Source organism: Manacus candei, unplaced genomic scaffold (assembly GCF_025592945.1).
Source record: "Manacus candei isolate 608988 ecotype Guabito, Panama unplaced genomic scaffold, ASM2559294v1 h1tg000126l, whole genome shotgun sequence".
Lineage (NCBI taxonomy): Eukaryota > Metazoa > Chordata > Aves > Passeriformes > Pipridae > Manacus > Manacus candei.
In genome coordinates, this window is record NW_026138174.1 from 2,104,796 (window position 1) to 2,118,506 (window position 13,711).

The 13,711-nt window shown below is 43.3% G+C and overlaps 1 protein-coding gene across 4 annotated transcripts in view; it reads left to right on the forward strand.

Annotated features, from left to right (window-relative positions):
• Positions 1-13,711, forward strand: part of PRDM15 (PR/SET domain 15) — a 37,321-nt gene that overhangs the window by 7,052 nt on the left and 16,558 nt on the right. For all 4 annotated transcript variants that reach the window (XM_051770794.1, XM_051770792.1, XM_051770793.1 and 1 more), the window contains exons 3-9: positions 1,198-1,291; positions 5,314-5,467; positions 6,250-6,502; positions 7,618-7,737; positions 10,064-10,162; positions 10,949-11,173; positions 12,601-12,736. In XM_051770794.1, coding sequence (XP_051626754.1) covers positions 1,198-1,291; positions 5,314-5,467; positions 6,250-6,502; positions 7,618-7,737; positions 10,064-10,162; positions 10,949-11,173; positions 12,601-12,736 — 1,081 coding nt within the window. The remainder of the gene's footprint in view (positions 1-1,197; positions 1,292-5,313; positions 5,468-6,249; positions 6,503-7,617; positions 7,738-10,063; positions 10,163-10,948; positions 11,174-12,600; positions 12,737-13,711) is intronic.

Here is a 13,711-nt window from a genome sequence, read left to right on the forward strand (position 1 = left end):
GAAGGCAGCACAAACAGGAGGCAGCAGCCAGGCTTGGGGGTTGCATCAGTCAGTACTGCTGTTTGTCAAATATACATGAATTTTCACTGCTAAGCTGTTTTTGTTGCCAGAAGAAGAAACAACGTGGGGCTGTGTATTGCAGTTTGAGATCCCCTGTTTTAGAAGAAGTCCTTTTATTCACTGGGACAAATACCTGGGGGGGAGAAGTTTCCAGTTAGGAGTTCAGAGTAGCTTTACCAGAGGGGACATACCTTGGAATGATATGGCTTTTGTCATGTCTCTTCCCAAACAAGGTGTAGTGATCCTCCTCTTTGCATCCTTACTGTGGTTACCTGACTTGCCCTTGTAAGTGTGGAGCTCAGATGGAAATGGCACTACAGGAATATAACCCCTGTGTGATGATCTCCTCTGAAGCTGTGTCAGCAGCTGACCAGGCAGGGCAGTTTGGCAGCTATTTTTTCACAGCAAAGCAATGTATATGCATTTGGAATCCTGTTAAGTTAGCTTATTTTAGAAAGCCTCAAATTATTGTGGTCTGAAAATGGTTTCTTAGGAACCACTCAGTTCTGGGTAATTTACAGCCACTTAAACTAAAAGTTAATTTGGGTAAACTGACAGTGAACTAAGTGTATTGTGCAGCCAGATGACTTGTTTGGAAAGGCACCAGAAGGTATCTTAGAGGTCTGTCTCCCTGCTCTGTGGGTGAGAAGTGTGTGTGGGCCAGGCATGGCTCTGGACAGAGCTGGGCTCCCAAAACATGCTTGTGCTGAGGTCTGTGCCAGTTCTGGTACTGATTTATGCCTCCTGTCACTGAAAACACTACATTAGCCAAGCTGTTTCTAAAAAACCAGGTTCTGGGGAAGGTAGTAATGTGGTTTTCTTTATCTGCAACATGTTATAGCACTTTATCTGAAGAATAATGCCATCTTTAAGCAGAATATTTACTGTGGATGTAAGGCAATTATTTTCCCTCTGAGAGAGAATTTAAACAATTGTCTTCTGATAGCACTGATCACAGTGTGTTATCTCACCTATGCAGGTGCCAGCTATCAACTCGATGTTCAATTATTCATGTTCTTTTAAGCAGTACAAATAAACATCTGCCTCTCTATGTATGTATTTTGCCTGTTGCCAGGTTTGGCTTGGAAGAAGGAGGCAGCTGTCTCACAAAAGTGTTTTATCAACCTTTTCTTTCAGGGTGTGAGGACTGTGGGCAGTACCATGATTCAGAGTGTCCTGAGCTGGGCCCAGTGGTGACAGTCAAAGACTCCTTTGTCTTGAGCAGGGCAAGGTAAGGAATGTTTGAATTAGTCCTGCCTAACCCAACAGCCCTGTTAGTCCTTTAAAACATATCTGCTGGCTGATGGGTGTCGCTGACAGCTGGAAAACGAAGTCCCAGTGGGCTGCAGAAATTTATGGAGAGCACATGGCCCTGATTAAATAGAAAAATTGATGCACGCACTTGAGTACTGTACTGAACTGGAGCCAAAAAAATAACGTGCTACTCATCAGGATTTGGTTTCTCCGCAGAGGTTTCTGGCAAAAAGTCAGGTAGTGCCACATGGGGTGATGACTCCTGTCTTGGTTGAGTACCTGCCACTTTTTCCCCTCCTCAGATGCACTGTATTAGTTTCAGAGAAGTGTGTGAGGATTTCTCATTCATGCTGTATCCTCCTGCTTGGTATGAACTCCATCATTCCTCCGCTTAGAAGCAAAACAAGTTGTTCTCATTATTGTGGGTCTTTAGGAATGATTAGGGGTAATAGTTCTGTCAGAAAATCTGTGACAGCCCAGCAGAAACGCTCATGTTTGCCAAAAGAAACAAACAGACTAAATCTAGTTGGGAGCAAACAACACTGAGTAATGATTTTTAAAGAGAAAGACAATCAGGCGTTGTCAGCAAAATTCATATTAAGATGTAAAATGTAAGGCTCAGGAAAGGAACCAGCTATTGTGAAGATGTAGTACAAATCCAAAAGGGGAAGAGAGTTCAAATGGAGTTCAAATGGATTATATAATGTGCTCAAGGCTTCTATATTTCTCCTCGGGGGAGTCACAGGCAGAAAACATGGGCATGTGGGCAGCAAGTCTGGCACCTGCTGGCTATGTAGGCCATAGTGTGTATTCCCAGGATTGTTTTGTAACAAATACTGGATGTGCTGGATGTGCCACGTGGGGCAGGATGCTTCTGGTGTCCCACCCTGTACACTGGCAGCACTTGTGCAGGAGCTGTCACTGGTTTTCTGGGCCTTCCTGGAAAAGGAACTGCCCTGGCAGCTCCTGCCAGGCAGCACCTTCCTGTGCCTGGAAAAGCCTGCCATGGATGATCTGCTGCAGCAGATGTTAACTGTTGACAGCCCTGACACTAGAGGTGCTTTGTCTTTGGGGGTAATTTCAAAATAGGAACAACAGAAACTGGGGATGGAGGCGCTTTTCTTACACACAGAATCTGGGCAGTGCAGTAAGTTCCAGCCTGCACTACACAGATTGAATGACTGTTGTTTCTTACCTTTTATCTATTTTCTTTTTCCTTGCAATTTAATGCTCTTACTTGTTTGTATGGTAGAAAATTACCACAGCGTCCAGAATTTCCAACTGTGAGTGTTTGCAAATGTGGTGCTTGCACTGGTTTTCAGTCTTTTTTTTTTTGACATGCAAATGCCAAGTTTTCCCTAGTGGAAGTTTGGGCTGCTGGACAGTAGATTTGAAAGCAGAATTTAAAACTGACTGTATAACAGAAAAATGTATTTATTTTCCTGAAGAGTTCACAGCCGAAATCAGGTAAGATAAGAAAAGGAAAGAAGAAATGTAAGGGCAACCTTTATTTTACATCTGGGAACAGTAGCTGAGAGAGTGAGTTGTCTGAGATTGAGGGCAAGTTTAACCACAAAGTGGATATGACTCTCTTAAAAACCAGTCTAGTTGTTTAACCACAATTGTTGTTTCCTCTGTCCTAATGAAGAGATGAAATGAATAAACCATAAAGATTATAAAAGAAGTGTTGAGAAACATCTCCAGAGCTTCACTGTCTCTAACATTGCTTATTCTATGTTTAAAACCGAAAACATTTTTTCAATTAATTTGCTTATCACTATTATCTTCTTGTATTTCTCTTCATCTAGACACTAAAGCAGTTCTGCCAGTGTCAACTTTTGTAGTCAGTAGTCTGTCTGATTATTTTTAGCTTTTCCATCTGTTAGCACAGACCTGAAAAAACAGAGTTGCATTTGGGGTCTGTAAAACCAATATGGTGGTTCCAGTCATATGAGTTTTTTGGGAATATGTTCTCTATGTATTCTGTGTAGTAACAATCTTCATTGCACAGAAGCACTTGTGATCAATGTGTCAGTGTTTGTAATAAGGGATCTACAAAGCAGGTGGGAAACTTCCAGGGCTTTTGATCTGCATAAGTCTGTAAAGTGTTAATTTGGGGAGGGATATAGTTTATTTTTTAAAGTAAGCATGATCATAACCAAAGATATGTAGGATAATTCATTTGGGACGAGGCCTCAGGATATGCCAGTCAGAACTAACATCCATGCTCAACCACTCATTTTTATGCGTATTGTCCCTTCTGCTTTTGCCCATTTTTGATGTCTTTCCCGTACTGGGAGCCCAAAAAAAGGAAGCAGTAAATCATCAGGATCTCATGAGTGCAGAGCAGAGGGGAACAATCAGTTGCCTCAATCTGTTGGCTGCTCCTCCAAATCATCCAGGCTGTGTTTGGCCCCCTTTGCTGCTGGGACATGACCTCATGTCCACCTCGCTGCCCACCAACCCCCCAGGGTCTTTCTCCCTGGTGATGATGCTGGCTGGGGTTCTTCCTTCCCAGGTGCAGGACTTTGCATTTGTCCCTGGAATTTTACATGGTTCATGGCAGTGTATCCAGGCTCCCCAGGTCCCTCTGGATAGTCCTGCCCTCCGATGTATGGACTGTGCCCCCCAGTAAGTGTCATCTGCACTGGATGAGAGTGCACTCCCTTGTCCCCTCTAGGTTGTTAAGGACTGTTTAACAATACAGGTTCCCAGAACAGCTCTCTGTGGTGCCCCAGTTGCTGTGGCCTCCATTGATCACGACCCTCTAAGCTTGACCACCCAATGAGTTATGTCCTCTAGTAGTTGTGTACCCATCCAAGACCACAACATTCCAACTTGGATACAGAGAGGATTGTTGAAAGCCTAAAAAAACATAATTTCCCTTAAGCTGAAGGGACATGGCATCTGTTGCTCTTCCCTCATCCACAAAGCCGGTCATTTTGTCCTGGAAAACAGTTTGTCAGGCATGAGTTGCCCTTATTCATTCCGTGGGGACTCTTTCCAGCCACCTTCTTCTCATGTACCCATAAATGCCTCCCAAAAGGTCTTGTTCCGTGGTTTTCCCAGGGGCTGAAGTGAGGCCAGTCAGCCCTTTGGAATATAATCCTTTTGAAGATGAGTGCAACATTTGTCTTTCTTCAGTCACCATCATAGAGTGGTTTGGGCTGGAAGGGACTTCAAAGCTCATCCAGTTCCCTTGCCATGGTCAGGGATACCATTCCCTAGACCAGGTGGCTCAAAACCCCATCCAACCTGTCCTTGAACACCTCCAGGGATGGGGAATCCATAGGTTCTCTGGGCAACCTGTTCCAGTGCCTCACTACTCTCAAAGTAAAGAATTTCTTCCCAATATCTTATCTAAATCTCTCCTCATTTAGTTTAAAACCATTGCCCCTTGTCCTGTCACCATCCACCTGTGCAAAAAGTCACTCTCTCTGTTTTTTATAAGCCCACTGAAAGGCCACAATGAGATCTCCCTGGAGCCTTCTCTTCTCCAGACTGAACAACCCCAGCTCTCTCAGCCTTTCCTCACAGCAGAGCTGCTCCAGCCCTCTGATCATCCTTGAGGCCTCCTCTGGACCCACTCCAACAGGTCCACATCTTTCCTGATGGATGCAGCACTGCAGGTTGGGGTCTCTTGAGGGGAGAGTCATCAGACACCTCCCCTGATGCCCATGGTCTTCCCAAGACAATTGAGAGTAGTCTCAGTATGGTATTGGACTACTCTGTTGGGATTCTCAGGTGCAGCCAGTCCAGGAAGGTTCCTGGACTTACACAGACTGAGCTTTCTCAGGTAATCACTGATTTGTCCCTCCTCCACTGCTGGTAGTTGTTTTCCTCCATTTATAAACCCTCACAAAACTTAGGGTGTGTTGATCAGAAAACTTTACTGTTACCAGAGGTTGGAGGAATACATGTTGACTTCTTTCTTTCATCGGTTCCTGCAGTGTTGTCCCATGGGTAATTATTCTTTTCTTGTCTCTCTTCAATTTTTAGGTCATCTCTGCCTTCTAATTTGGAGATAAGACAACTGGAAGATGGGACTGAAGGAGTGTTTGCTCTGACCCAGCTGGTGAAACGCACCCAGTTTGGCCCATTTGAGTGCAAGAGAGTTCTCAAGGTGGAAAAAGAATCAGTTTTTCCCCTGAAGGTGAGACACAGCACATGAGAAGCGAGAACAAGCCGTCAGTTTTACCTGTGATGGATTTATACCATCTAAAACTATGGAAAAAAGTGTATATAGGGGGATTATTTGGAACATCTTTTAGGTGTGCTCTGTAATGGATGAGTTAAAGAAACAATCTCTGGGCAAGGTACAGAAAAACCAATCTAGTGGATCATTCTGTGTTTGAAGTGTTATAAGAGGTATAGTCAGCAAAACTGGTTGTCTTTCACCTTCTGCATGTGATGATACAAGAGGGACAACAACTATGGCAGTTAACAAGACCCTTCAGTTGGATTGTTTAGCTTTATGGAACATGCAGAATAAGTTGGGTTTTTTCTTCTACCTTGCATTTGTTTTATTCCTCCCTTGACAAGTTTTGGCAGGAAAAATGCTACGCCAAAAATGGAATTCGGTCTTAGTTTTCACTGATACCTAAGTCAGAAGTAAAGACTTAGGAATATAACTTGCAGTGTATTTCACTCCATCCTCCTATATCCAGCCATTTTTTGAGAAACTGGTGGCTGTAGCAAGAACTCTTAGGATAGGAAGTCAGTTTGTTCCCATCCTGCTCCTGGTAGCCTGTCTCAGACTTACCCATCTGAAGGTGTGACTGATAAATGAAACACGCCTCATGCCAGTGTTGAGGCTTGCCTTGTCTCTGCTGTACACTGAAAAGAAGCCATTGCAAAAGCAGGAAATAAAAATCTTCCTTGACTTTGTGTTATTTATCGGGGTTTTTATTACATGCACATGGTTTTTCTTGGTAGGTGTTCCAGAAGGATGGGCCCCTGGTGTATTTTGACACCACAAACGAGGACGATTGCAACTGGATGATGATGGTGCGACCGGCCACCGAGTATGAGCACCAAAACTTAACTGCCTTCCAGCATGACAATGACATTTACTTCACCACCTGCCAGGATATCCCGCCAGGGACTGAGCTGCGAGTGTGGTATGCAGCTTTTTACGCCAAAAAAATGGAAAAGCCAGTGCTGAAGCAGGTCCCTAGTGTTGCCAATGGTATGTGTGGGGGCCTTTCTTCCTTCCTAAGGGCCCAGTGCTGACAGGGACTGACAGTCCCTTGCTGTTGTAGTTGACAGGGCTGTTTATCCAGTAGGCTCTGCCCCCTGAGTCAGGTTAACCTGCGTACAGGGGTGCCCTGCAAGAAGAAAGCACAGATTCTTCGCCATGGTGCAGCCAAGTTTTGGAAAACAGACGGCCTAGTTGGTGATTGAGCCTCTTCAGAGTGAACAAACTGGATAAATAGTTCTTAACTAAAGAATTGGTGGTTGCATTTCTGTTTTTCTGGGTAGAAGGGCAAAAGGAACTCGAGTATCAGTGAAGTATAAACATATGTGCAGATTTTCTAAGGAAGCCATTCCCCTTCAGTTGCAGTGGAAGTGTTTTGGTTTTGCACAAAACTGTTACACAGTTCTGAAATAACTACATTTGTCTTAAGACATGGGACCCACTAGAATAAGATCCACATGGCTGTTTGTGCATTGGAAAGAAAGGCAGCGGATTTTTTAGAATCTTAATTAGAATTGCCAGAAGTCTGTTGTTCCTCTGCCCCTTTATTTGCAAGGGTGTTTTCCTCCTGCTCTGGAGTTGGGAGTGTTCCCTGAATGGTATTACTGCTATGCTGAGTATAATTTGGGGTGACAAATGCTTGGGGAGAGGCCACTGCCATCAACTTTATGGTTGAATCTTGATCATAAGCAGAATCTCAAGTGCTACAGCTGAATTATTGCAGTTAACAGGTTTCTGAATTATGAGATGTTTTTGGTTGGTATTGAGAGGTTTCATCTTTTTCCTCTTTAGTTTAACCTGTTCATGTATTATTGCATGGATATGGGCATTTAAAAATACTGCTTAAGTATGTCCTGCTCTTTCTGTTCAGCACTTTCACTGTATACTCCAAAATATTAAAGGCACATTGCAGGAGATTCAGGTATAAGAATGTCCTGGTTAAAATTTTACATGAGAATGTTATTTGCAGGCCTGCTACAGAGTAAAACTTTTTGACTTTGTGGTTGTTTCAAACCACCACAACTATGGTTACTGCTCTCAGCACAGAGCAAGAGAATCAAAAGGCCTGGAAAGTAAAGAAGATGAACTGTTTTTCCTCTTCACAGATGTGTGCTTGGCAGTGATGGAATCTGATAAAGAAGGGAATAAGGTCTCTTCAAAATCTTCTGCTGTCTTACCCCATAAAAAAACGAAGAAATCCAGCATATCAGCAGCTGATCCAGCAGGTGGGCAAAATTACAGTGTTTTTAAGGAGGTAGAGAGCAGATCTACAGAGCTCTTAGGTCTAACAGTTCTATGTATATAATTGCATATATATGGTTATATAACTTACAGCAAATATTAATTTAGAGAGGATTTGAAAGTCTGGATTTTTCTTTTAGTTTTCATGGGCACAGTGCTTAAAATACATATGCAGGTCGAAAAGAAACAGAGAGGCCAAACCTTTAGGCAGGTGGTTTTCATGAAAAACACAACTGCTCCTGACTTTGGAGGTAGTTGGTGTTGAGGTGGAGGCAACCCTAAAGAAAATCTTCAGACTCCCTGTGCAAAGTGTAACAGTTCAAATGATCAGGTTCCAGAAGAAAACATGAGACTGTTGGGTAGGTGTAAGAACAGTTTGGAAATTACAAAAATACTGGCCATCCCCAAATTACAATAATACCAGAAGCCTATTCATGTTGAGACTGTTCTGGATTACAGGAACTCAAATTTAAATAAATTTTTAAGCAATATAGATACTCTTGGCAAAGAACATATGGGTGAGGAAATGGGACAGTCAGAGTACCTAGTGTGGAGATCAGGATCAAAAAAACCCGTTCTGGGCCTGTTCTTTAAAAGGTCACTTTCCTAAATTTTGCTTATTAATACTAAAAGTAGCCAGGAGGAGAGTTGTTGCAGATGTGTACAAATTAATTCTTTAGAAGATCCATTTGTTCCTCTTGGATACTGTCACAGCTAAAAATGGGAAGTTGACTGGGGAGTTGTCTTTGAGCTTGGCATTATTGATTTTTCTGGGGGTAAATTTTGAAGAATTTGAACAGCCCCTCTCACATCCTTCATCCTGCTGTCTGAAAGTCCAACTTCAACAGAAACAAAATGCTGCCTGTTGTATTTTGGGAACCCTAAAGTGTTCCCACTGATGTCGTGTTTCGGCGCTTCCAAACCAAAATATTCTCCTTTTGATTCTGACTCTTTGCCTCAAGTCATGCAAAGCAGTTGCCAACTGACAGATCTGTGGTTCCAAGTAAACCACATTACCCTGCAGCCTCCCTGGAAGCCTGAGGAAGTGGGAACTTAAACAGGACCTGACTCTTCCTGACGAACCAGAGCACAACCAGGGTTTCTGGGCTTACTGCTTGAGGCAGCTGAGGAGCAAGGGAAGTGCAGAGTCAGGGAAAATTAAATTATGCAGAATCTTGGGGTTTAGATTGGCTGGTTTTGTCCTCCTGGACAGAGCTCTCAGGAAGTTCTTTATGTACCCTGTGAAGAAGGAGTTTCTGTTGCTGTACTATCTAGTAATTTCTTATTTATTTATTTATTACAGCATGGATGAGATCACACCCCTGTAGTGCAGAATGTTGAGCATAACTTGTAGCAGGGAACAGCCTCTGCCTCAGAGAATCTGTTAGTTTGGTTTAAGAGCCAACACTGGAAAGGAGGAAGAACTTTATTGTCCCCTCACAGATGGGGTCCTCAGGCAGAGAGAGATGAACTGACTTGCTAATCTGTGGCAGAAACTGAAGCACAATTTGAATTCTCTGTGATGCCATTCACTTACCCAAACTTCAGTGTGATCCTCCTCCTCTGAGGGAGTATTGTACACTGTGGAATATTCAGCTTTGTGTGAGCCAAAAAAAATCTCTGAATTGGTCCAGATTTATTGGATCCTCTTGACAAATTCAGACACATTATTCAAGGACTAAAATACAATGGACTGTGAACAGAGTAACCATTTTCCTCTTTTTTTTCTTTTTTCATTCCAGTTCCATTTTCCCCTCTAATTTCTTCTTTATTTTCGCTATCTGGCCTGAACTTGAAAAAACATTAAATTAAAACATTAATATGGTGGTTTCATAGCACATTTGATTAATGGAACTGCTCAAACCCAGGTTTTCATTGTCCTCACCCTTTCTTCCATTAATCCAAATGTTCTTACTCTGCAATGCTCTTCACAGAGAACAAGGAGGCTTCTCCTGCTTCTCTCCTCAGCTGACCCAGAAGAGCACTGGTAACTCCAGTTTTAAAGGTGCTAAAAATTGCATTATATCATGACTTTTATAAACACAGTTCTTAGAAAGTGAAAAAGGAGCCCTCAGGACTTTACAAGAGCACTGATACTCTCTCCTGGCATCATTTAGTATCTTCTGGTGTTTCAAATGTTCCTGTTTGGAAAACCCTGAAGTGATCCCAGCTGATCCCCATGGGCCTTTTATACCGCTTAAATTGTAACCTGTGATACTCAGGGAGGTATTGCAAGATAAATAAAGCCACAGGGATTTACCACCTTTCCCTTTCCAAGGCTTTTCAGTATTTCTTCTTGCTGTGATTTAGTGAACACTCCGGAAGGCAGTGGAACAGCAGAAGCAAAGCCCAGCCAGTGGATGTGTAAAGTGTGTTCATCTGCTTTCCAGGAGCCCCAGCTGCTGACAGGTAAGAAGTGCTAGAAATTCATGAGACAATACTGAGAACCATCAGCAGAATTCTGCTCTTCCACAGCTGTGAAGCCATGACAGTCCATGATGCAGTAAGATAAAGGTTTTAGTTTTTGTGTTCCTTTAAGAAAAAGGGTAGCAGGGAAGGTGATATTTTGTGTGATATTTTGGATGTGAGTGGTCAGTCTGTGGGCAAACAACTTTATTGTTGAATCTAGAAGAAATAAAACTCGTTTAGAGGATGGCATGTGACTGTCAGGAAAATCAAGGATGGGGAGCTGCGTGAGCAGTGTGGAAGGTCAGTGATGCCAGCTTATACTTCGTAATATTTTCTGTCTGGTATTTATGGCACATATTTAGTAAAAGTAATGAAGTACTTATTTTTTTTTCTGCATTTTGTTTGCAGCTATATTATGCAGTTTTAAAAAAAAATATTTAGAAGCTCTGACCATTCAATGAATTGTTTTTGAAAAGGGGGCTTAGCCCCTAAATAACTTGGGCATTTGGAAAAACATACCTGTTATTAGTATGCACGACCTTACTGGATATCACAACAGTGATATCCAACAAATCCCCTAAAAAATTCAGTCCCTGTAATTGTGTAAATGTTTAATAAATGATATGCTTTTTTTTTAGGAAGGTATTGGGACTGCTTTTGAAATAATTTGAAGTGAGTCTCTGCAAAGAGAGATGAACCTGATAGATGGGCTTCAGGTGGATCCATTGGACTATTTCGTGAGAGTTTCTTTCCTCCTTACTCTCTTGTTCTTTCCCATCCACCCAGAGCACTTGCTGAGTCACCTGGAACAAGCCAAAGGTGCCCCCCAGCCCAGCCCAAATGATGCTGTGGCAGAGAAGGCAGCAGAGGCTCCCCCCACGGACCAGCCAGAGCCCAGTGATGCAGCCAGTGCCAGCACAGACTCCAGGAGAAAGGCCAGGAGGGGGAGAAAGGCCAAAACACCAAAAGCAGAAGCACCTCTTGTCGTTGATGAAGAGAAAGATCCCGCAGGTAAAACAGAACTTAAGAAAATGAGAAAGTGTTAAGGAATGTATCCACTCATACATCTGTATTGATGCCTTCTCAGGAAGGCCTAGAAAGTAGCACAGAAACAGGATGGAGGTTTTTAGTTAGACCAGCAAAGCAGACAATTAACAGGCTTTGTTAATTATCTCCAAGGGCCTTGTCTGTGCTGGATGTTGCAGGACCTACATTTAGATTGCCTGCATTCTCCTGTGATGGTTTTAGTAATAGAGAGGCCCAGAGAAACACAGGTTTATGAGACCTGCCTTGCTTTCTGCAGGAAGGAGCAGGAGAGAAAGTATCTTCCCTCTCAAGAGGAGACATCTTCCTCTTGACCTTAAGGTTTATTCTTGAAAGAGGCCTTTTTCAGGGCATTATCTTCCTTGAAGGGAAGTTCTAGTAGGAAATTTTGCAATGCATGGCCAACTGACCCTTTAGTGACAGTTTGGAAAGGTAAGAAATTAGGCCTCCCTATGAGATTTTGTCTACATCTTGTCATTCAGCAGCCACTTGCTCTGACCTGGAAGTGACTTGTTAGCAATCCATTATTTGTCACTGACAAATAACATTTGGAACCTCGTGAGGCTCAACAAGGCCAAGTTGCAAGGTGGTGGTCTCAGAACAGGCTAGGGGATGAAGGGATTGAGGGCAGCCCATCTGAGAAGGGCTTGTGGATGCTGGTGGGTGAGAGGCTGGACATGAGCCAGCAGAGTGTGCTGACAGCTCAGAAAACAGCCGTGTCCTGGGCTGCCCTCGAGGGAGGTGGTTCTGACCCTCTTCTCTGCCCTCACGAGACCCTACCTGGAGTGCTACATCCAGCTCTGGGCTCCTCAGCACAGGAAGGACATGGAGCTATTGGATTGGGTCCAGAGGAGGCCTGCAAAGACCTCCCCTGTAAAGACAGGCTGAGAGACCTGGGGTTGTTCATCCTGGAGAAGTAGAAGGCTCCAGAGAGACCTGAGAGCCCCTTCCAGTGCCTAAAGGAGTCCTGTAAGAGAGATGGGAACAGATCTTTTAGCAGGGCCTGTGTGATAAGACAAGGGTGGAATGGCTTTAAACCAAAAGAAGGACAGTTTAGATTAAATATAAAGAAGAAATTTTTTGCAATGAGGGTGGTGAAACACTAGAATAGGTTGCTCAGAAAGGTGGTGGATGCCCATCCCTGGAAACATTCAAGGGCAGTTTGGTCAGGGCTCTGAGCAGCCTGGTCTAGTGAGAGACCTTCCTGCCCATGGCATTGGGGGTGGACTAAATGACCTTTAAGGCTCCCTTCCAACCCACCCTGTTTTATGATTCTGTGAACGTGTTTGCAGACAATTAATTTGTCCGTTGCCACATCTTGTTACAAATTCTACATTTGAGGTTGTATTTCTAGCTATCCACATTAATGCTGTATTTTTATGGTGTGTTTGCAGTGGAACATGTGGCTGACATTGTAACTGAGCTCCCTCCAGAAGAGCTAGCCCTGCCTCCACCTGCAGAGGAGAGGATTATGGATTTGGTTTTAGGAAAGATGCCTAGCACCACAAATAGCATCAGTTCAGTGACAAAGTAAGTGTTCTGGGATGCACGGTTTCCTCTTGGGTTTAATTAAGATTATGTAGCATGTAGCAGCTCTGCTAGACTTCTGGGCCCACAGATGCTCTTTTTTATCAGCATAAAATTGTGTGATGCTGCTGCTGCTGCTGCTGCCGCTACAAGAGCTGATTTTTGAGTGCCACAAAGATTGGCCTGTGCACTGGAAGATGGTGTGATATTGCTGGTAGAACTTTGGAACATAAATGAGAATTTCATTTTCCATCACAGTGCTGCTTTTATTCAGTGTGATTCCAAAAGCCTCCTGCAGCTGCAAGGTGAAATATTACTCCCATTGAATGTTGGTGATAAGACAGGCAAAGAAATTTTTGCTGAAAAAACCTATTTGCTAACTGCTATTATTATTATTCAGTCTTGCTTGTCATCTTAACTCATTAATGACTTCATGTTGGTTTTGTGTGATACTTCAGATTTAGAGCAGTGGGAGGGGAAAACTTAGGTATAACAGAACCTCAGGGAGACTCTTAAGTATTGTTTGATTAATTTGGATTCTTTTGTGTCTTTTTGTCTTAGTAAAATTGGCCTCTTGAATTATTTTTTTTTTATAATAAAGCACTCGATTTTTCAAAATTAGCTAGTAATGCTATATATTAAAGTTCTTAGCAGACACAGAAAATGCATTTCAGAGTGTGGTTGTGCTGGGAAATAGCACAGTGCTGCTGCCTGGCAATGCCTTTTGCCTGGGAACTGCCAAGGTTTCCAAGCTGAAATAGCGCTGATGTTTTCAGAGGGTGAGCAGAACAGATCCTTGCTGTTCCTCTGAGGGGGGCTGCAAAGAGAATCTGCTGCTGCTTTTTGCCTTGTTCGTGCTGGGTGAAGATAATTTGGAATGAGACACACTCTGGCATCTGCTGCTTCCAGGGGGTGGCCAGGGGGGGCACCTTGGCATTGAGGAAGCTCCATCCAGGCTCCCTCCCTCCCTCTCTCCTG